Source organism: Micromys minutus (genome assembly GCF_963924665.1).
Source record: "Micromys minutus genome assembly, chromosome: 7".
Classification (NCBI taxonomy): Eukaryota; Metazoa; Chordata; class Mammalia; order Rodentia; family Muridae; genus Micromys; species Micromys minutus.
The window spans coordinates 48,957,155-48,981,196 of record NC_137976.1 but is presented as its reverse complement, the minus strand read 5'-3'; the positions used below and the strand labels follow the sequence as shown (position 1 = coordinate 48,981,196).

Genomic DNA, 24,042 nt, shown 5'->3' with positions numbered 1-24,042 from the left:
GAAAATATGTTATGTGTCCCTGCCATGGATGGTCCCTCAGCCCTTCTGCATCAAGCCTTTGTGAACCACAGACCCCAGGCACAGATGCTCACAGCTCTGGTGAGAGACTCTGCCTTGCTACAGTTCTGACCTAGGAGGGACCTATTGTTGAGAATTCCATAGCAGAAATGAAGTTGCTGAAACATTACAAGTGTTTGTTTATAAGTTTCTTAATTTCTGCATGCTTCTATTTATTCTGGCTTAACTGTGACATACATAATTTGGGTTTATTTTTGTTTTGTTTTGTATATTTCTAGAACATGAATATCCAGATCTTTAGAAGCCCATTAGTCTGATGACACAGTACCAGAAAACATCCATTTGTGATCAACTTTCTCATTGAAATCCAGATTACCTGGCCCTGCTGTCTTCATGTTTGTTAGAATTCATTCTACATTTGGCAGTCATGCAGTATGACCATATAGACAAAAGCTTGGTACCTACCATCAGATATGCCGTGAATTCTTCATCTACTCTCTCCTTTCCCCCCTTCTCAGGCCAAAGGAGAAAATGGCTTAGCAAAAGATGAACGAGAGTGCTGGGTGGTTTTTCCTTCACCTCAGTCCCTCAGGTATAGCTTTCACCAACTTCTTGTTCCCAGGTTCATTTACATGATCACAAATGTTGCATTGTCAGGTACCATGACAAGCAACACCTTCAAGTGTGCCACTACCTGGCCTTCTTTCCTTACTTGGTAGCAAGTAACATGACAGTTGCCTTTTGCATCAACCATTGAATACATTGTTAAGATTTATTTTTTTTTCTTTAGCAGTATCTGTACTTTAGGAGAAGTTAAAAGTTGATCCCAGAGAAGGTACTGCCCATGTTATGGGGGTATTACTGAGACTCTCCTTACTGTGTAAAGCCATAGAGTCTAAATTCCCTGTGGTGTCTGCATTTTGCCTTATAGAAGGTGGGATGAATCAGGCAGGGTAAATGTAAGATACGGCTGAACTGTAACAGCTGTAAACAGAGACCTTGCCTTCACTGGATACACATAGTATTCCTATAATAAGAATATGTTTTTAGTTAAAAGAATTATATCTTAGGTAAAGTGGCAAATGATTTGGACTATTTTATTTTTTAAGAGTCTATGGAGAAAATGAATTTGTAATACTAGATGATACCAGGGTGGTAGCAGCTGATAGTAATTAAAAGGTTAATTCAGCTTATGCCATATTCTAATTTAGTAGATAGTGCCAGAAAAGTCAATAAAAGTGTGTTGCTCTAAGATAACTGTTTTATTTTATGACCCTGTTCTCAGAGCAGTTTCTAGTCAGCAGGTGACTATGGAAAGTAGAGGACTGTATGGGGTGAACAGGGAGAAAGAGGAATGATCCTAAGTGGGACAAGAAAAAATTCACACACCTATCTTTGTCCTCAGCACTTATACATCTTCCAGAATATATGATCACATGGTAAAAAGTTTATTGCAAGTTTACACATAAATTAAAATCTTAAATAAGTTTACAGCAGAGGATGTTTGCATGTGTATCCAGTAGGAATAATTATCTGCCTAAACAACCATCACCTCTCACAGTTCCACAGGTTTATGGAGAGGTAAAAACCAAGTTACTAGTGAAGTTCTATATAGATAAGCCAGCCAACATTTTATCTTCTGCTCTAGAACCTATAATAAATCAATACTTCCCTTTTTATGATCTTTGGTTAATGGTTTTAACAACCTCTTGGAATGTGCTCTGAGTAGCAGAAAGCCCGATTACTATTAGAAGCAATTAACTGGTGACACGTGGGAGACTGGTAGAGTTCTCATTGCAGTTTCCTATCAGAAAGAACCTAATACCAGTTCCTCTATAAAAGAGCATAATAAATACTAATACAATTTTAGGAATTCTTATCGGATCATCATTAAGAATTAAGAAGTCATCTATTTGTCTATACAGCATCACTGCAAGACAGTATATCTTTGTTGTTCAGCAGAGATCTGCTCAAAAGGGTGGGTTGATACTTACTGAATGTTATATATGCTTACTTATAAGAGGAAAAGCATATTAATAGCAGGAATCTTTCCTAGACTGATTTTGTCCCAGGCCTTGCATATAGAAGCAAATCTATAGTATATTACTTATTAATCCAATGCAGACTCATCTCAGGAAGATCACCTGCTAGTTATTAGCTTGTTCTATGATGGTCGCTGACAGATTAGACATTGCCATGCATTTTCTCTGATTGCTTATCATATGGCACATTTGTGGCAGTAAGTAATTAACACATTGCTCAATAACATATCTCAAAATTTGTAAAGATAGATGTAGATATTAGCCTATTTCAACTTATCTTGCATCTGGCCCTGATAATTTACCTTGGCAAATGAGATGTGTAATATTTTTAGGACAACACCCTAAAGAAAAGGAAGGGGTTTCTTTATCTATCTAAGTTATCCATGGAACTGCAGCAATGGTATGGTGCTTGGAGGTCCAGGAGCTAACCTGAACCATGGATGGCACTGAATATGGTGGTTCGTAATTGAAGTGGGAAAAAGGAACTAAGAAGGATTTGAGCCAGATAACCATAGAATTTGCCCCAGTAGCTGTAGACCATCTATTATCTGTTGTTTCAATATGATAAATAATAAACTATGTTTTTCATACCTCTGCTGCTTTGGGTTTTACTTTCCACATAGTCGAGCTTAATTCTAATGGAAACCAATAGTTAGTTGGTCAATTAGAAGGTTTACTATCATAAAATTTGTTTGGGTTCAACTCGTGCAAATGTTATTGTTTATTCTTATTCTTCCCTTAAAGATATTCAGGAGATCTCAATAAAGAATGAGAGAATCATCTTTCATACTCTCAGGTGTATCTTCACACATGTTCCTTATGTAACTCCATGTAATTTTACTGAGACTCTATGAATTCTATTGCTGTCATAACATCAGTGGAGAATAAAGATAATATGTGTGAATTTTTCTTAATCTACTGGGACTGTTTTCATAGAATATCCCTAGTTATTACAAATGAAAAACAGTTTATTATGATTCTGGTGGCGAAGGATGTCTCAAGAGTCTGTCTCTGTCTCTCTCTCCAAGAGGGTCCACCGTTATGATATAATCAATTTTCTAATGCTTTCTTCCTAATACTATTAATTTTTTGAGAGTGAAGATTTTAACATATGGCTGTGGCAGTGTGGCTCATGCCTTTTATCCTATAACTTTGGAGGCAAAGGTAGTTGGATCTTACTAGCTTGGTCTAGAGAGCTAGAGTTCCAGGACAATCAGAGCTAACTCTGTCTTGAAAAAAAATCAATATATGAATTCAGGAACAACATAGATTACAGTACACATCTATTTGGGTTTAAATAAGCAGTGTTGCATCTGATATGGGATGAAAGAAAGAATGAAGGAAAGAAAGAAAATGCTTCCCAATCTTTAGCCTCTCATGAGAATAGACAATGGATATCAGCTGCAATGGCAGGCAGACTTGTTTTCTAGTCCAACAAGGTTAGGAGAATTTATTGATATTGAAGGTATGCAAAATAACTCAGTACTTTAAATCAACCATCAAACTAGGGGTATCCATAATGTTAAAATGGCTTATACTAGTGGTCTGAGAAATCACATGGTCATTATAAAGTACAAGTAGACCCCTTTAAAAAAGGGAAGGATGGCTTAGCTGGAACATGCATCAGCCACATACTATAAGTATTTTTACTAGCTCATGGAGTTTATTATTAAGTATTTAGACAAGTCTGTTTTTGCCTTATTATTAAATCATTGATAGTAGGAAGTAGGGCATGTTGGCAGTAATTACATTATCTTGATAGCAGAGTTCTTTATCTCAATAAAAGAGGCAGATAATCAACATATCATTGTAACTAGTAAGATTTCAATGCATGCTAGCAAACCTTAAAAAAATCAAGTACTGGCAAAAATATATTCATATAGTTTTATGCAAAAAAGAAGTAGATACACCCTAGAAGAGTAGATGGCAGGAAATAAACTCAGAGCTGAAATTAAATTAAACTTAATAAATTAAATTAAATTAAAATTAAATAAACCAAATAGAAACAAAAGGAACAATACAAAGAATCAATAAAACCAGGAGCTGGTTCTTTGAAAAAAATCAACAAGATCGATAAACCCTTAGCCAGACTAACTAGAGGGCACAGAGAGAATATCCAAATTAACAAAATCAGAAATGAAAGGGGAAACATAACAACAGAAACTGAGGAAAGTCAAGAAATCATCAGATTTTACTACAAAAAGCCTATAATCTTCAAAACTAGAAAATCTAGAGGAAATGAACAATTTTCTAGACCCAGGCTCAGACGTTTAGTGTAGAATTCTATCAGACCTTCATAGAAGACCTAATACAAATACTCTCCAAACTCTTCCATAAAATAGAAGCGGAAGGAACACTATCCAACTCATACATTGAAGCTACAATTACGCTCATACTTAAGCCTAACGACAACTAAAGAGAACTTCAGACTAATTTCTCTCATGAACATTTATGCAAAAATAATCAATAAAATTCTTGCAAACCAAATTCAAGAACACATCAAATCTATCATTCACCATGATCAAGTAGACTTCATCTCTGGGATGCAGGGATGGTTTAATATATAGAAATCCATTAACGTAATCGACCATATAAACAAACTCAAAAAAAAAAAAAAAAAAAAAACCACATAGTCATCTCACTAGATGCTGAGAAAGCATTTGACAAAATTCAACACCCCTATATGTTAAAAGTCATGGAAAGATCATGTGTTCAAGGGCCATGTCTAGACATAGTAGCCACCATTAAACTAAATGGTTAGAAAGAACTTGAAGCAATTCCACTAAAATCAGGGACTAGAGAAGGCTGCCCACTCTCCCATTACCTATTCAATATAGTACAGGAAGTCCTGGCCAGAGCAATCAGACAGCAAAAGGAAGTCAAAGGGATACAAATTGGAAAGCAAAAAGTCAAAATATCACTATTTGTAGATGATATGATCGTATATTTAAGTGGTTCGAAAAATCCCATCAGAGAACTACAGCTAATAAACACCTTCAGCAAAGTGGCTAGATATAAAATTATCTCAAACGAATCAGTAGCCTTCCTCTACTCAAAGGATAAACAGGCTGAGAAAAAATTAGAGAAACAACACCCTTTACAGTTGTCACAAACAATATGAAATACCTTGGTGTAACCCTAACCAAGCAAGTGGAAGATCTGTATGACAAAAACTTCAGGTTTCTAAAAAAGGAAATTGAAGAAGTTTTTAGAAGATAGAAAGATCTCCCATGCTCATGGATTGGAAAGATCAACATAGTAAAAATGACCATCTTTCCGAAAGCAATCTACAGATTTAATGTAATGTCCATCAAAAGTCAAATTCAATTCTTCATAGAGTTGGAAAAAGCAATTTGCAAATTCATTTGGAATAACAAAAAACCCAGGACACTGAAAACTATTCTCAACAATAAAATAACTCCTGGAGTAATCTCTGTCCCTAACCTCAAGCTGTATTACAGATCAATTGTTCATCAGGGAAATTCACATAAAAAAAAAAAAAAATCCTGAGAATCCACCTCACACCAGTCATAATGTCTAAGATAAGAAACTCAGGTTACAGCAGATGCTGGTTAGGATGAGGAGAAAGAGCAACACTTCTTCATTGTTGGTGGGGTTGCAAGCTGGTACAACCACTCTGGAAAGCAGTCTGGAGATTCCTCAGAAAATTGGACATAGTTACCTGAAGACCCAGGTCTTCCAATCTTGGCCATATACCTAAAAAATGATCCAGCATATAACAAGGGCACATGATCCACCATCTTTATAGCAGCCTTATTTATAATAGCCAGAAGCTGGAAAGAATCGAAATGTTTTTCAACAGAGGAATTGATACAGAAATTGTGGCACATTTACACAATGGATTACTACTCAGTTATTACAAACAATGACTATAAAATTCTCAGGCAAATGGATGGGACTAGAGACTCTCATCCTGAGTGAGGTATCTCAGTCACAAAATAACACACATGAAATGCACTCATTGATAAGGGGATATTAGCCCCCCAAAGCTCTGAATACCCAAGAAACAATTAAAAGACCTTTTGAAGCTTAAAAAGAAGAAGGTCAGAATGTGGATGCCCCAGTCTTCTTAGAAGGGAGAACAAAACACTCAAAGGCACTTTAGAAATTGATTCTTGCCAATGAGATGAGTCTCAAGTTGGGCCAGTCATTGTTTGACTATTTCCCCAGTCTCTGCTTCATCTTTGTCTCTGCACATCTTGCAGGCAGGACACATTTTTGGTTGAAGATTTTGTGGGTGGGTTGCTGTCCTTTCCTCCAGTTGAAGTCCTGAGTGGCTACAGGGGGTGGTTACTTAAGGGTCCATATCTTCCACTACTAGAAGTCTCAGCTAGAGTCACCTCTATAGATTCCCTGAGGTCTCCTCTGTCCTGGGTCTCTGACATCACCTAGAGGTGGCTCCCTCCCCCTGCCAGCTGCCTATTTCATTCTCTTTCCCCTGCTTTCCCTATACCTTATCCCCCACCCTGTTTCCATCTACATCCTCTCTCCCATCAAGTTCCCTCCCTCCACCCACCTCAAATATATGTTTTATCTCACCCTTTTGAGTGAGATTCAAGCATCCTCTCTAGAGGTCTCCTTGTGTTTTGGCTTCTTTGGTTCTGTGGATTGTAACATGTTACCCTGTACTTCACAGCTAATATCCACTTATAAGTGAGCACATACCAGGCATGTCCTTTGGGTCTGGATTACCTCATTCAGGATATTTTCAGTTCCATCCATTAGCCTGGTAATTTCATGATGCCCTTGTTTTTAATAGCTGAGTAGTACGCCATTGTGTAAATAAACCACATTTTTCTTCATCCATTTTTTCAGTTGAAAGGCATCAGTGTTGATTCCAGTTTCTGAATATTATGAATAAAGCTGGTATGTACATATTTGAGCAAGTGTCTTTAAGGGATGGTGGAGCATCTTTTGGGTATATGCCCAGGAGGGGTATAGCTGGGTCTTGGTGTGGAGCTATTCACAATTCTCAAGAACCTGCCAAATTGATTTTGAGAGTGGTTGTACAAGTTTTCATTCCTATCAGCAATGGAGGAACACGTTCCCATTGCTCTACATCTTCACCAGAATGTGCTATACTTTGAGTATTTTTGTTTTATCTTAGTCATTTTGATGTGTATAAGGTGGAATCTCAGAATCATTTTGATTTGCTCTTTCAGGATGACAAAGATGTTGAACATTTATTTAACTGGTTCTCAGCAACCAGAGACTCCTTTGTTGAGAATTCTGTTTACCTCTGTATCCCATTTTTAAATTGGGTTATTTTATTTACTTGTGTCTAACTTCTTGAGTTCTTCATGTAGTTTGGATATTAGCCCTCTGAGGAATTTAGAATTGTTGAAGACCTTATCCCAATCTGTGCACTGCTATTTTGTCTTATTAACGGTATAACCTTTGCCGTACAGAAGATTTTTAGTTTTATGAGGTAACATATATTAGTTGTGATATTATTGCCTGAGCTATTTGGGGTTCTGTTCAGGACATTGTCTCCTGTACAGATTTGTTAAAGACTACTCCCCACTTTCTCTCCTATTAGAAATAGTATATCCAATTTTATGTTAAGGTCTTTGATGCACTTGGACTTGAGTTTTGTGCAGGATGATAAATATGAATCAATTTGCATTCTTTTATATGTACATATCCAGTTAGGCCAGCACCATTGTTAACAATGCTTTCTTCTTTTTTACTGTATGCTTCTGGATTCTTTGTCACAAATCAAGTGTCCATAGGTGTATGGATTTATGTCTGGGTTTCTAATTCGATTCCATTGATCAACCTGTCTTTTTCTATACCAACATCATGCAATTTTTTTTACTGCTATTGCTCTATAGTATAACTTGAAGTCAGGGAGGGTGAAACTTCCAGATTTTCTTATATTGTACAGAATTGCTTTAGCTACTCTGGGTTTTTTTGTTTTTCCATATTGCAGAGCAATATAAATGTAAGCAGAATGGAGATTTTGTTCAATGCTGAAATATTTATTATTAAATGTTTGTGAAGGAATAGGGGAATGAGTGCCCTGGTGAAAGTACAAGCTGGTACCCGAATCTTGAAAGCTAATCTGATGATGCTGTAGGTTTAAACATATATCCTGTATGTATATATCTAATTAATGGGTATATCTGTAATTAAGTTTAAAATACCTATACACACAGTTATGGGATACATACATACATACATACATACATACATACATACATATATATATATATATATATATATATATATATAGTATTCACACATAAGAGTAAAATATTTTAAATGAGCTTCTTTTAGTCAGTAATGAAGGTCTTACAATTGAGGGTCTTAATTACCCCCAAAGGCATCATGTTTAAGAAGCAGGAGGGGGAACACTAACAGAGGGAATTTAAGTCATCAGCATATTTCCCGGAAGTGATATCGGGACCCCAGCCTTCCCTGCATTCTTTGTCCCCCAGCTCTCATAAGGTACATCATGCTGCTCTGTCTTATAAACTGCCCACTACAGGTCCAACATGAACAGAAGCTTCTGTGACCACAGACCTTTTCAGATGGTTTTCTTAGGTATTTTCTCATAGCAATAGAAAATTGATGAATGAAAACCTGACTTAAAAAGACACAGTTCATGCATATTACAGGGCAGTAAGCAGCAGTTAAAAGGAGTGGTAGGTATCTGTAAAGTGATGTGTAACTGTCTCTAAAACATGACAGAAGGAAATGCTAGTTATAGAATCACTTAAGCATTTATCTATCTCTTTTGATTCTTGCATTTCCAGGCATACACCTTTTTGCAGGTTAATAGGACCACTTTAGCACTCTACCATTTACTTTAAAGCTAATTATTCTTGATAAACACATTTTCAAAAATATTTCATTAAAGAGATTATTCTATTGGTCATTATCATGAATTTGAAGATTAGAGACTGTTTAGTAATCATACTGAAAAGAAATGCATTCCTAGATTTCTTGCTTGCTTCATCTTTACAGTTGATTTGTATTAGAGAGAGAAAGAGAGGGAGGGAGGGAGAGAGAGAGATAGAGAGGGAGGGAGGGGAGAGAGAGATAGAGAGGGAGGGAGAGAGAGAGAGAGAAAGAGAGCACTGAGAAGGGAAGCATCTGGATCCAGTGTAAAACAGAGGCCCTGAGAGGGCAGTCCTCCTCCACTACAAGGGAAAGGGGACACCGTGGTCTGGATGCAGGCCAGTTTGTGCCATGGTGCCATAGATGATGGAGTTTTTCTTAAAGCATTTGAAGTAAAAGTGTAGGAAATTACAGGTGGGGGGAGGAAAAAGCAGAATCTGAAATAATCCTTATAAGGACAGGATGGCGGAGCCCACCAGCTAAGGTGTGAGAGTTCTCTGCCTTAGCTCTGGCCCACCAGAACCGTAGCTCCTAAGCAGACTAATCAGTGTAAAAGCAAACCGACTTTTCCTCAAATACAAAAATAACAGCTATGTCCTTCTACTTCAAGATGTATAAGATAAAGAGTGTGAGATCAAATGCACCATTAACAGCCCATTTTCATCAATTAAGAAAGCAGAGAAGTGTTACATGAAATTAATCTGACTTTAAAATTGTTTAATATATGTATGTATGCATTTACTGATCTCTGTAAGGCATTGGCTTTAGCTTTATTTATTTTCTATATTCTCTCGTATTCACTGATTTTGCTGTAAATTTCTTCTTTTTCTTCTTCTCATCCCCACCTTCTCCCACCCCCTCCCTCTCCCTCTCCCTCCTCCTCCCACCTCTTCCTTCCTCCTCTTCTTTTCTTCTTCTTTTGCTCTTTTTCCCTAATGTCCTGATATTGGAATTTAAATGATTGATTTTAGATAAATTTTCTTCCCTCATACAAGCAACCAATTCTAAAACTTTTTCTCTAAGTACTGCTTTTCGTATTCTATATGGTTCGATAACTTTCTATTTTTAATTAGTTTAAGATATTTTAAATTTTTTCTTAAAACTTTATTTTTCACTAAATTGTTATTTTAAAAAATATGGCATCATCTCTAGATACTTGTGGGGTCCATTTATTACTACTGATTTCTAGTTTAACTTCTGTATAGCCGAGAAGCAGGCATGTTATGATTCTATCCTTTAAAATTTGTTACTATGTTGGGTCAGAGAGATAGATATGTGGTTAACAGTGGTTAAGAGCATTGGCTGTTCTTTCAGAGGATTTGGGTTGAATCCCAGAACCCACTTGGTGGCTCACAATTATTTGTAACTCCAGTTCCAGGAGATCTAATGTCCTATTGGGGCTTATGAGGGCAGCAGGCACATAAGTGATGGACATAGATACATATAGGTGATATACCCATATACATAAAATAAAATTATAAAAAATGTAATGTGTCTTATGCCTTAGGATATAGTCTATCTTCATGAAAGCTCCATTTGAGCTTAGAAAAAAATGTACTCTTCTACTATTAGACGTCAATTAGTGGAGGTATAAATTACACTGAGTTTGTAACAGTCATTATGTTCAACTATGCCTTGCATGATTTTGTAAATATTGTTGGTTTCTTCCTTTCTGATGGAGGGATCCTGAAATCTCTGAATATAGAGTATATTTATTTGCCTATATCTTCCAGCAATTTCCAACAAGTTTTTGCTTTTTCATCTAGATTCTCTTCTGTAAGGTACCTACAAGCTAAGAATTGGGGTTTGTTTTTCAAGGAGAATTGATGGTACAACTTTATACAGTGCCCATTTTTACCCTTAATATCTTTACTTGATCTCAAATTTTCTCCATCTACAGTTGGTACAAGTATCCACCTTTTGTTCATTGTTAGCATAGATTTTGAAATTTGTCTTCCTTCACACTCACACTTCTGAAAATGGAAGAGGAGTGGTTTCCCAATTTTTCAAGGAAAAAAAAAAGTGAACTCCTGTGGCAGAATCATGTCCCCTAAAATAACAGAGGCCATGACTTCACTGTTTTCCTAGGATAAAGATTAAATAGGTTGTAACTGGAAAGATCATAAAAAACAAAAATAATGCCAGAATGCATAGATTAAGGCAATTCACTTTTTAAGTATTTCAAAGAAGTCAAGATGTAGTTGCCAGCAGAAATCTGGAGCTATGGAACTAGAAAATCAAGTAGACATAAAGTATAATTTTAGGTTTTCCTTTGATTGCTTTATTTTTTGTTCCTTTGTTACAAAGTAGGAAAAATAAAGGAGGAAGAGAGATAGTAGTTGAACCATTTTTAATTGTGAGTCTAAATTTATTGAAAAGCCTCCACATTGTCTACATAAGATGCCAACCACATGATCAAACAAAATTATTAGAGTGTGGTATTTGGAGAAATTTTATAAGATCAGCTTACACAAAGATGCTCACACTGACTAAGAGCATGCCTGTGGAAGTGGTTAGGATAAGGTGAAAGGGAAGGGGTCCCTTGTAAAATACTATTTATTAGATGTCATAATATCACATGTCTTACAATAATTTTTGGTGACTAGTTTTAGTCTTGGTTAACTTATTATTTATTGTGTTGAATAAGACTGTTGAGAAAGAAGGTTTTTACTCTGTATAAAAATAGATCTTCTCCTTTTAAAATATTTTCTAGATTCAAGTTGTTCAATTAATGGACAGAAGCAGATGACACAGGATGATGGTTCATTTCCTTGGTCAGATGATAACATCTTCCTCGAGTTAAAGGACATTACCATGGAGGTGGAGAGTGAGTCTTGGATAGAAAAGTAGCTAATGTACTGGCTGCAGCATTCCAGCCTTTTGCTTAGTAGAAGCATTCAGTGGTCCAAGTACTTTGTTGTGATAGGTCCTGAATAATAAGTCTGTTAACTGTTTCCCAGACAAGGCACATCCTTGTTTGCCTCTAAGCCTGTGACAACCTGAAGTGATGGAAAGATCATGGCTATCTTAGTTACTGTTCTATTATTGTGAAGGGACACTGGGACCAAGCTAACTTTTATAAAAGAAAGCATTTAACTGAGGGCTGGCTTACAGTTTCAGAAGTGTAGTCCATTACATCAGGGTGGGGAAATGGTGACACTTATATGAATTTTGGAAACCTCAAAGTCCACCCCTAGTGACATACTTCCTCTTACAAGGCCACATTCAGTACAAGAAATTTACACTGTCTTATTCTTCTAATCTGTTCAAACAGTTTTACTCCCTTGTGATTAAGCATTCAAATATAGGAGCCTATGAAACCATTCCCATTATAACCACTAAACTGAATTTAATTTTCTCTTTGGTCTGTGATAAAGTTCCAACTTATTTTTTATCTGTTTACATGGTCTTTATTTGGCCATAAAATGTGTGGCCAGAGGAGGTAAGCAATACAACAAAGGAAGAGAGAGATTATGGGAAAGCCAAGACTTATTCTTGCAATATGTTTCTATGTTCCTTTATATATATATATATATATAATTGTTTATGATTATGTTACAGTGAGGTCATTCTGATACCTATATTTGTCACAGATTAGTAGAAAGAGATGCTTGGTAGAATAAACAGCAAACACTTGTCAGTCAGTACCTTTTGCCAATGTACAGGAGGCATGAGGTTCTAAGGTGGAAAATAATGTAGATTCTGTAGTTTAACTTAAACTGTTAATGGAGACCACAGTGGTTAACCTGTGTAATTAATTCTGATAAATATAGAAACAAAGTGTATGGGCAAAACTTATAGCTTATGAGTTTACATTTATCTAATAGGAAAGAAGAAAGGAAGGGAGAAAAGAAGGAAGGAAACGTTATGAAATTTTCATGTTTTTGCAAATATTCATACTTTTCACAGGAACTAAGCATTTCTAAGCATCTTCTATTTCTATTGATTATTATTAGTTTTGAAAGTAAATATTTCTAACTATCTTTTATTTCTACTGATTTTTTCCTGAGATGATGTAGCTGGGGAAGCTATAATATTTAAATTCAATTGATCCTACTAACTTAGTAATCCATAAATAAAAAAATAAACATATACATTTTTAACTAGCTTAATGTAAGAGCCATGAATTACTTTTAATGACTAAATGATAACTTGGTCAAAGAAAAAATAAAGATAGAAATTAATGACTTTTTAGAATTTAATAAAAATGAAAGCACAAGATATTCAAACTTATGGAATGTAATGAAAGCAGTACTAAGAGGAAAATTTATAGCTCTGAGTGACTCCAAAAAGGAACTGGAGAGAGCATACACTAGCAGCTTGACAGCACAGCTGAAAACTCTAGAACAAAAAGAAGCAGATATACCTAAGAGGAGTAGAAATAATCAAACTCAGAGCTGAAATTAACCAAAAAGAAACAAAAAGAACTATACAAAGAATCAACAAAACCAGGAGCTGGTTCTTTGAGAAAATCATCGAGATTGATACACCCTTAGCCAGACTAACTAGAGGGCACAGAGAGAGTATCCAAATCAACAAAATCAGAAATGAAAAGGGAGACATAACAACAGAAACTGAGAAAATTCAAGAAGTCATCACATCCTACTACTAAAGCCTATATTCAACAAAACTGGATAACCTAGAGGAAATGGACAATTTTCTAGACAGATACCAGATACCAAAGTTAAATCAGGATCAGATAAACCATCTAAACTGTCCCATAACTGCTAAAGAAATAGAAGCAGTCATCAAAAGCCTTCTAACCAAAAACAATCACTATTTGCAGATGATATGATAGTATACTTAAGTGGCCTCAAAAATTTCACCAGAGAACTTTTATAGCTGATAAACAACTTCAGCAAAGTGACTGGATATAAAATTAAGTCAAATAAATCAACAGCCTTCCTCTACTCAAAGGATAAACAGTCTTTGTCTAATTCTGAGAAAGAAATTAGAGAAATGACACCCTTCACAATAGTCACAAAGAATATAAAATACTTTGGGGTGACCCTAACCAAGCAAATGAATGATCTGTATGATGAGAACTTCAAGTCTCTGAAGAAGAAAATTGAAGAAGACCTCAGAATATGGAAAGATCTCTCATGCTCATAGATTGGAAGGATCAACATAGTAAAAATGGCCATCTTGCCTAAGGCAATCTACAGATTCAATGCAATCCCCATTAAAATTCCAACTCAATTCTTCATAGAGTTAGAAAGAGCAATTTTCAAATTCATCTGAAATAACAAAAACCTAGAATAGCAAAATGTATTTTCAACAATAAAAATCTTCAGGGGGACTCACCATCTCTGACCTCAAGCTATATCACAAAGCAATTGTGATTAAAAACTGTATAGTATTGGTACAGAGATAGGCAGGTAGATCAATGGAACAGAATGGAAGACACAGAAACAAATCCACAAACCTATGGTCACTTGATCTTTGACAAAGGAGCTAAAAACAGTCAATGGATAAAGGACAGCCTCTTCAACAAATGATGTTGGTTCAACTGACAGCATGCAGAAGAATGCAAATCAATCCTTTCTTATCTCCTTGTACAAAACTCAAGTGCAAGTGGATCAAAGATATCCACATAAAACTAGGTACACTGAAACTCTTAGAAGAGAAAGTGGAAAAGAGCTTAGAACACATAGGCATGGGGAGAATTTCTTGAACAGAACACCAATAGCTTATGCTCCAAGATTAAGTATTGACAATTGGGACTTCATAAAATTGCAAAGCTTCTGTAAGTCTAAGGACAGTTTCAAGAAGACAAAACTATAGTCAACAGATTGGGAAAGAATCTTTACCAATCCTACATCTGATAGAGGTCTAGTATCCAATATATACAAAGAACTCAAGAAGCTAGACCCTAGAGAATCAAATAATACTGTTAAAAATGGAGTACAGAGTTAAACTAAGAATTCTCAACTGAGGATTATCAAATGGCTTAACATCCCTAGTCATCAGGGAAATCCAAATCAAAACAAATAAGAATTTCACCTCACATCAGTTAGAATGGCTAAGATCAAAACTCAGGTGACAGCAGATGCTTGCAAGGATATGGAGAAAGAGGAACACTCCTCCACTCTTGCTGGGGTTGTAAGATGGTACAACCACTCTAGAAATCAATCTCATGGTTCCTTGTCACGCGCCCACGCTTCCCGCCGCTAGGACCAGGCATGCAACAAACAAACAGATTCTTCTGCGGATAACCTTTATTGTACAGCACTTTGAGCAGGGGACTTCTTGAGCAGGAAACTTCTCTCTGAGCTGGGGACTCCCTACCGGGTTCTACTATCTGGGCGACCTCTCACGCGCAGTCCCCCACATGCAAACTTTCTGTCCAGTCTCTGTCCACTCGGGATCTCCCGCAATCTCTCCTACCGGGTTTCTCTCCATGTGGTATCTCTCCGCCATCCCTCCACGTGGGGTCTCCCGCAATCTCTCCACTATCTTCCTCTCCTCCACTGTCTTCCTCTCCTCCTCACGTGGGGGAGAAATGCACTGCTATATATGCCTAGGAGACTCGTGTCGCTACCTGATTGGTGCGCCCTCCAGTAACTCAATAGTATGCCCCGAGAGCGGGCTATGACGTATGTGGCACATGCACATTAAGTCTCTTGGCTGGGCAACAGCTCTGTTTGCTGAGTTCTCGGCGGGAAGCCGGCGCCATGTTTGGGTGTGGCACAAACCTTACAGTTCCTCAGAAAATTAGACCTAGTACTACCTGAAAACCCAGCTATTCAACTTCTGTACCTATACCCCAAAGATGCTTCGACATATACCAAGGACACATGCTCCATCATGTTTATAGCAGGCTTTTTTATAATGGCCAGAAACTGGAAAGAACCCAGATGTCCTCCAACAGAGGAATGAATACAGAAATTGTGGTACATTTACACAATGGAGTACTACTCAGCTATAAGAATCAACAACTTCATGAAATTTATAGGCAAATGGATAAAACTAGAGACTATCATCTTGAGTGAGGTAACCCAGTCACAAAAGAACACAAATGGTATGCACTCACTGATAAGTGGATACTAGCCCCAGAATGCTCTGAATACCCAAGAAACAATTCGCAGACATTATGAAGCTCAAAAAGAAGGAAGGCCAAAATGGGGGATACCTCAGTCCTTCTTAGAAGGGAGAACAAAACTCTCATGGGAGGATATGCAAGGTCAAATAGAGGAACAGGAAAAAGAAAAGATCATTCAAAAGCTGCCTCACCCGGGGATCCACCACATAAGTAGCCACCAAATCTGAGTACTATAGCTGATGCCAAGAAGTACTTAATGACAGGAACTAGATAGAGATGCCTCCTCAGGGACTATGTCAGAGTCATATAGATGCACCTGAACATGCTTGCAGCTAACCATGGGACAGAACATGGGGACCCCAATGAAGGTGCTAAAGAAAGGAATGAAGGAGCTGAAAGGGGTTGCAACCTCATGGGAAGAACTACATTATCAACCAACCTAAGCCTCCAAAACTTCCATTGACTAAAACACCAACCTTTGTGCAAACATTGAGAGACCTATTGATCCAGTTGCATATGTAGCTGAAGATAGCAGTGTCTGGCATCTATGTAAGAAGAGGCTTTTGGTCCAGGGAAGGCATGTTTTCCCAATGTAGGGGAATGCCAAGGTGCTGAGGTTGGAGAGGCAGCACCTTCATGAAGGCAATGGGAGTGGAAGGGAGGATGGAATTGTGGGAAAGGGATAACATCTGAAATGATTATTTTTAAAAAGTATATGAATTTGCTAAAAAACAATGCATATTTTGTGATTGTAATTTATTAATTGTACTGGTTTTGGAATGCAATTATCAGCATGAAAGATACTTTGTACAGCTTTATGTAATCTACTATAGGTAAGTTGAACATACCAAATCCTTTATTAAGCTCTCTCTCCCCCGCCTGTCTGTCTGTCTCTCTGTGTGTGCCCAGTTAACACTACAGTGTTTGTACAGATAGGCACAAATGCTCAGCTCTTCTGCCCTTCTATTCCATCGAAAAGAGCAACAGTTATATTATGGGAAATACCTCCCAGAGGCCAGCCTTCCTGCAAAGTACCCTACAGGGCAGAATTGCAGCAGATCTGTGAAAACATCTGTGATGACAGAAGCAGCACCTGGGCCTCCACACTTGACCAGAGTCCTGACCTCCAGGTCAGTGCGGTGGCCCTTGAGCATGGTGGACATTACTCATGTCAGATAGTAACACCCGATGGGATTTCCAAACAGAGAAATGACCTCCAAGTGCTGGGTAAGCAACAATGCCACATTCTGTGCTATTTCAGGTCACCAAAGTTTAGATAAAAACAAATGCCTTTGTAATTTGTGAGAAGACTGAATCCTTATTTCCTTTCACTCTCTGCAGTGCCCCCTGAAGTAACCCTCTCTCCAGGGAAAAATAGAACCGCAGTTTGTGAGGCAGTTGCCAGCAAGCCTGCTGCACAGATCTCTTGGACTCCAGATGGAGATTGTGTCACTAAGAATGAATCACACAGTAGTAGCACTGTGACTGTCAGAAGCACGTGCCACTGGGAACAAAACAATGGGCACGCTATGTTCTGCTTTGTCTCCCATTTGACTGGCAACCAGATTCTGTCTGCATGTCTATGTATGTATCTATGTATCTATCCATCCATTCATCCATCCATCCATCCATCCATCCATCCATCCATCTATCTATCTATCTATCTATCTATCTATCTATCTATCTATCTATCTATCTATTTATCTATTATATATCTTAGCTGCCCAAGGAATAGTGCCAACCACAGTGTACTCACCTTTCAGTTGGTTCTAGGCTGTATTGAGTTCACAGTGAAAACTAACTAGGACAACAAACTCACTTCAGACACTACTAACAGGTTTTCATTAATCATATGCACTTCTTATCCATACATACACAGCTCTATGTAGTGATGTGTTTAGTTTTATATTTACTTATATATAGTTATAAATAAATGTTTCATAATTCATATTTCCATAATCCAGGATTTTTCCCATATCCATGTATCAGGTCCAGTGATTTGTTAGGATGGTTCATGGAACTGAGGAAGGCACCTTGCTTACTCTTACTATACTGGCTTATTATGAAGACTGCAACACAGAGACGGACAAATTGAAGAGACTCATAGGGCCCTATATGCAAGGAGCATAGAGCTTCATGACATCTCAAGGATTTCTGTGCTCCTCGTTCCTTGATGTTATCCCCACACAGAAGCTCCTCAAAATATACTATTTAGCATTTATATTAATACATAGTCATGGGGGCTAATCATTGATCATCGGTAATTAATTCAGTCTCCAGCCATTCTTCCTTCACAAGAGGTTTAGTAGTAGTGATGGTGGTAGTATTGATGATTGCAACTCTCTAATCACAATTTAGTCTTTCTAGTGGTAGCCCCAACTAAGAAGCTCTCTAAGAGGTTCTGGACAGCAGTCATTTTATAAGCATATCAAAAATATTTTTATTATGGTGGTGATTATTTTAGGAGCTATGTTTTAGGAGATGGAAAATAAAGATTATATATGTATATTTTTATTTTTAATTTTTTTGAGATAGGGTCTCTCTAAAATCTGTATTTAATTTATTCTTAGTTGTTTTTTTCCAGTTGCTAACTTCTTCCATCTATTAGGCCACCAAGGCGCTATTCTAAACCCACTTCTCCCTGACTCGCAGCTAGCGCTGAATGACCATTCTGATTCTCCATATGTTTTAGAGCATCTCATCCTCACTTAGCACCATTTGGTGGCTTGTAAGTCATACACAACAACCCTGACAACAAAACATCCCTGGAAGTGTCATCTGACCCAATTTCAAGTTGTACTATGCAGGCAAAGCAGCAAAATCAGAATGGTACCAGTGCAGATACGGACATACTGATCAATGCTATAGAATTGAGGACCCGCATATGAGTACATGCATCTGTAGCCACCTGAGGTTTCACAAAGGTTCTAAAAAATATTCAGTGAAGAAAAGATAGCATCTGTATATATGGTGTTGGCAAATTAGATACCTACATGTAGAAACCTGATTCTTTTCTTTGCATGGACAAAAATTGCAAATGGATCAAAGATCTCGATGTTAGATCTGTAATACTTAAAATTCCATAAGAAAAAGCAGCAAGTATACCGAATACAGAGGCTCAGGAAGGACTTACTGAATAGGACTCTGGTTGCTCAGGAAATAAGATAAAAACTCAGAAAGCGGGACTATAGTGTGATTACTTTTGTGTGACTGGCCCTTTAAAGGATGCCCAGTTGCTAGCCAACTGGCCATTTGAGAATGCCTAGCCCTTAGAACTGCTTGATTCTATGACTTTAATGTTACCTCTTGGACTTCAGGGAACAGAAGCAGATTTAAAAGGCCAACTTGATCCTATGACCTTCAGTGTGACCTCTTGGACTTCAGGGAACAGAAGCAGATTTAAAAGGCCAGCAGAGGCTGATAGAGGGGAGTAAGACTAGAGTAGGATAAAGGCAGGGCCCCAGTGGTAGAAGTGTAGGGTCAGAAAGCAGGGTTATAGAAGACAGTCGGTGCAGAAAAGAGATTGAGTAAAGACCGAAGAGAGTTGGGCCAACAAAAGCTGGACTGAGCCATAGGAGATACTTTTGGGAGGCAGATAGAGACCCAAGAAGTAGAGTGGAAAATAAAAAGAAGCAGCTACATGGGACTTCATGTGATCAACAGGTTTCTGTATTGGGAAGGACAACTGCTAAATAACTAAAGAGGCAGCTCACAGACTGGGAAATTTTTTGCCATGTACAGATCTGACAGAGGATTAATATCTATAATATGCAAGGGATCAAGAAACCATAAGCACTAGGAAAACAGACAACCAAATTGATAAAGGACCTATGGAACTGAATAGAGAGTTCTCTAAGAAAGAAAGGCAATTGGCTCAGAAATATTTTAAAACTGTTCACCATCCTTAGCCATCAGGGTAGTGCAAATTTGAACAGCTTTGAGATTTTTAATCTTAATCCCATCAGAATGGCTAATATTAAGAAAATAAAGGTTAATGGATGTAGGGAGCGGGGAACCTTTGCTTTTGGTAGGGTTACAGTTGGTTTCTCTGAAAACTTGAAATAGTGCCCAAGCTCTTCCATTTTCAGGTATATACCAAAGTACTCTGACTACAGAGATAATATACTCATATATATTCATAAATGCTCTAGTCTTAATAGATCATGGACACAGCCTAGACATCCATCAGCTGATGAATGAACAATGCCCATGGGTGCGCTAATGGTCTGGATAACATAAAGGCTACTAATTGCTTCTGATTAGATTTAAAGCCACAGGAGACAATAAGTGCTTGGTATTTTAAATATGTCCTAGGGCCCATGAATGGAGATATCATAGCCTATTGTTCTTCATAAAGGATGTAGAATAGAGCCACCCTCTCAATTTTTATTACTCTACATCAGTTTGCAATTCTCTTATCTCTTTAGAGAACTTTATTTTTTCAGTGAAGAATGGTTAAAGCAGAAACTCTCAGCTGGTCAAGGAAGAAAAAGCAGAAAGATTGTAAAATTCAGTGATCAGGGACGATCAGAGAAAAATGGCTTCTGGACATGACAGGGTCTCTGAGCTCATAAGCTGTATAGTATTTTGTACAAGACCCTCACAAGACCCTACCAGTCAATCTTCTAACACAGAACAGAAAGGGACTCATGAGTTCCCATCCTGCCATTGAGGAACTATGGGCAGTTAATGGTTTCTTGAACAGAGAGAGAGAGAGAGAGAGAGAGAGAGAGAGAGAGAGAGAGAGAGAGTTATCTCTAAGGGTATTGCTCCTGGTAGACTCCAACCTAGGAGGATATGGGCAACAGAAACTGAAGCCAGTGGGCTAGTAAGAGAAAAGACACAGAGTGTGTGGGGTAACAAAGTGGGGTATGGATCTGGCAGGAGTTAGAGGAAGAGTTAGATCTGAATATGATTACAATAGTTTGTGTAAAATTCTCAATTGTTATAAGAAATATAGTGCAATAATCTATTTCAAAAGACTAAAATTTTCATGAGATGCACTTCAGATAGATGACTCAGAGGATCTAAGCTGGATCTGACCTGAAGGACCTCCTCCCTGAGGAGTAACTTCCATTGTCACTGAAACAACTGTACAAGCTGCCTAAAGGGGGAAGCAACAAGTAGTACTACCTAGCTGTGAAGCTTATGAACCACAGCAATGACAAGCAAGGCTGGTCCATAGGTATAATAGTGGCAATCATATCTTGGCAGCAACCAATAGCTGCTCAATTATACTTAAGGCACATTTAAGAAGAGAAAAATCATGGCTGGTACTAGAGACCTAGCTAACTTCTCAGCGTTGGTGAGGTCATTGATGTTAACCTATTCACTTAATCAGCATAATGCCTATCTAACTTCTAAATACCCCTTTACCCACCAATAAGTGTGGCTCTTCACCCTTACCAAAGAAACTTCTATTTGTGACAGAAATTATCACAAAAAGCCACAAACAGTCAAAATGAAGCGAACACTGATTATAGGATGTTTAGCTCCCATGGATCCATTTGCAACACAATTGCCTACATGTAATGAATGCTCAGGGAACATTGTCAAAGAGGAGGCAGAAACATTATAAAAGCCAGAGAACCAAGAAAATCTGTGGGAAGATTGTGTCTTCTAGAAATGGAGGTGAAACTTCACCCATGAAACTTCAATAATATGGCCGCATAAACAAGAGCTGAACAATAGATGTGCAAATATGGAAGGGGAAACCTCACTGGGTCTGAGCCTTAGACAGAGAACTACAGTTACTTAAGGGGGCTGAGAGTGGGAGAAACAGTCTTCTCCCAGGGATTGCCCCTAATTGGCTATCTAATATCAAGGGGTCATCCAATATCAGGCCTGAAATCATGTACCTGCAAGCAAATCTGAATAAGCACAGAAGATTTTATTTACATATTATGTATAAACAGTAACAATTTCAAGAAAAACGGCTCGGACTTTGGAAAGGAGCATTCGGAGGCAGGGTACTTTGGGGACCTTGAAGCAAGAAAAAGGAATAGATCGAAATGATGCAATTTATATTTTCATAAGAACAAAAATTTGCATGTGAAGTTTTCCCTTATATAACTGGGAAGTATTAACAGTACTTAGTGTACATTTCTTCATGTTAAAATGTTTGCTAATGCCTATCAAGCCCATAGCTAGACTTGATTCCTAAACTGATTCTGAAATAATATGAGTTATGTCTGAACTATAACTGATATAATTGACATTCTGTAAACCTTTGGAACTATTTTATATAATTTTAAAGTCATTTGCCTTTAATTTCTTGTTAAGAACCATAACCGAACTGACCAGACATTTACCCTGCCTGTGTTCAAAGGTACCACCAGCACCCTGCCTTCCTTGCTGACCGTTCTTTATGTGAAACTGGCAATAATTCTTCTCATTGTAGGATTTGCTTTCTTCCAGAAGAGAAATTATTTCAGGTAGGAACTGAAAAATAGAATGTTATGACTCATTAGAAGAAAAGATTGTCACAACCTGGAGTTTACAGTGGACTGGGAAAGTATGTTATGTAGTCCAATCATGGGTGCTCCCTCAGCCTTTCTACTGCTTTGTGAACAATGGAGCCCAGGCACAGGTGCCCACAGACTCTGGCAAGAGCTTCTGTCTCACTACAGTTCTGATCCAGGAGGAACTTATCCTGATCCCGTCTCTGAAGATTCATTGGTAGAAATGAAGTTGCAGGAACTTTATAAGTGTGTGTTTCCCAGTTTTTTGACTTCTGTTCATTTCTGCTTAATTGTGATTTATGAATATTTTTGTTTTTGTGTATTTCTAGAACATGAATATCCAGATCTCTGGAAGCACATTAGTCCTATGACACAGTACCAGAAAACAGTCATTTGTGATCGACATTCTCATTGAAATCCAGATTACCTGGCCCTGCAGTCTTCATGTTTGTTAGAATTCATTCTACATTTGGCAGTCATGCAGTATGACCATATAGGCAAAAGCTTGGTACCTACCATCAGATATGCTGTGAATTCTTCATCTACTCTCTTCCTTACCTCCTTCTCAGGCAAAAGGAGAAAATCGCTTAGCAAAAGATGAACAAGAGTGCTGGGTGGTTTTTCCTTCACCTCAGTCCCTCAGGTATAGCTTTCACCAACTTCTTGTTTCCAGGTTCATTTTACATGATCATAAATGTTGCATTGTCAGGTACCATGACAAGGAACACCTTCAAGTCTGCCACTACCTGGCCTTCTTTCCTTGCTTGCTTACTTGCTAGCAAGCAACATGACAGTTGCCTTTTGCATTAATTATTGAATACTTGGTTAGGATCCATTCTTCTTTAGCAATATCTGCACTTTAGGAGAAGTTAAAAGTTGATGCCAGAGAAGGCACTGTCCATGTCATAGGGATATCACTGAGACTCCCCTTACTGTGTAAATCCCTAGTGTCTAAATTCCCTGTGCTGTCTGAATTCTGCCTTATAGAGGGTGGGATGAATCAGTGAGAATAAGGATAAGACACTGCTGAACTGTAAACCAAGACCTCGTCTTCACTGGATACACACAGTATTCCTATAAGCGTATGTTCTTAAACAGATTATGTCTTAGGTAAAGTGGCAAGTTACTGGGTTATTTTATTTTTGATAAACATCCAGGATGAAAATTAGTGCCTGATACTAGAGGGCACCTGGATGGTAGCCTCAGATGGTAATTAAAATTCAGTCCATGTCATACTATTTTGTAGTGTATGGTGTCAGGGAAGTTAATAAAAATGTGTTTCTCTAAGCTTCTCTTTTATTTTATGGCTTTGATCTCAGAACAGTTTCTATTTAGTGGGTAACTAGGGAGAGTAGAGGATTGTATATGGGATCTATATGGACCAGGTCTGGAGTAGTAAACATATCTGCTTAGATTCAACTGACTAAATACTTAGTTGTATGACCACACTAACTGGTAGGAAGCCTGAATAATGTGGGCTGGTTGACTAATAGAAAAAGAATGAGGGTTGGTGCACACTTAGAAAATCTCTGCTCGTAATAAAAGCATGAGCAGTACTAATACCAAGATTCTTGCCCACTTCAGAAGCAAAAAAAGCACTAGAAGAAGTAGATAA

The 24,042-nt window shown here is 37.7% G+C and overlaps 1 protein-coding gene across 1 annotated transcript; it reads left to right on the top strand.

Moving 5' to 3' along the window:
• Positions 1-24: 24 nt before the first annotated feature.
• Positions 25-22,763, top strand: LOC308422861 (cell surface glycoprotein CD200 receptor 2-like; the record flags this gene model as incomplete). Its single annotated transcript, XM_080919504.1, has 7 exons — positions 25-99; positions 537-675; positions 11,638-11,751; positions 16,876-17,193; positions 17,308-17,550; positions 22,295-22,400; positions 22,757-22,763. The coding sequence occupies 7 exons, from the start codon at positions 25-27 to the stop codon at positions 22,761-22,763; spliced, it is 1,002 nt and encodes a 333-aa protein (XP_080775630.1).
• Positions 22,764-24,042: the final 1,279 nt, after the last annotated feature.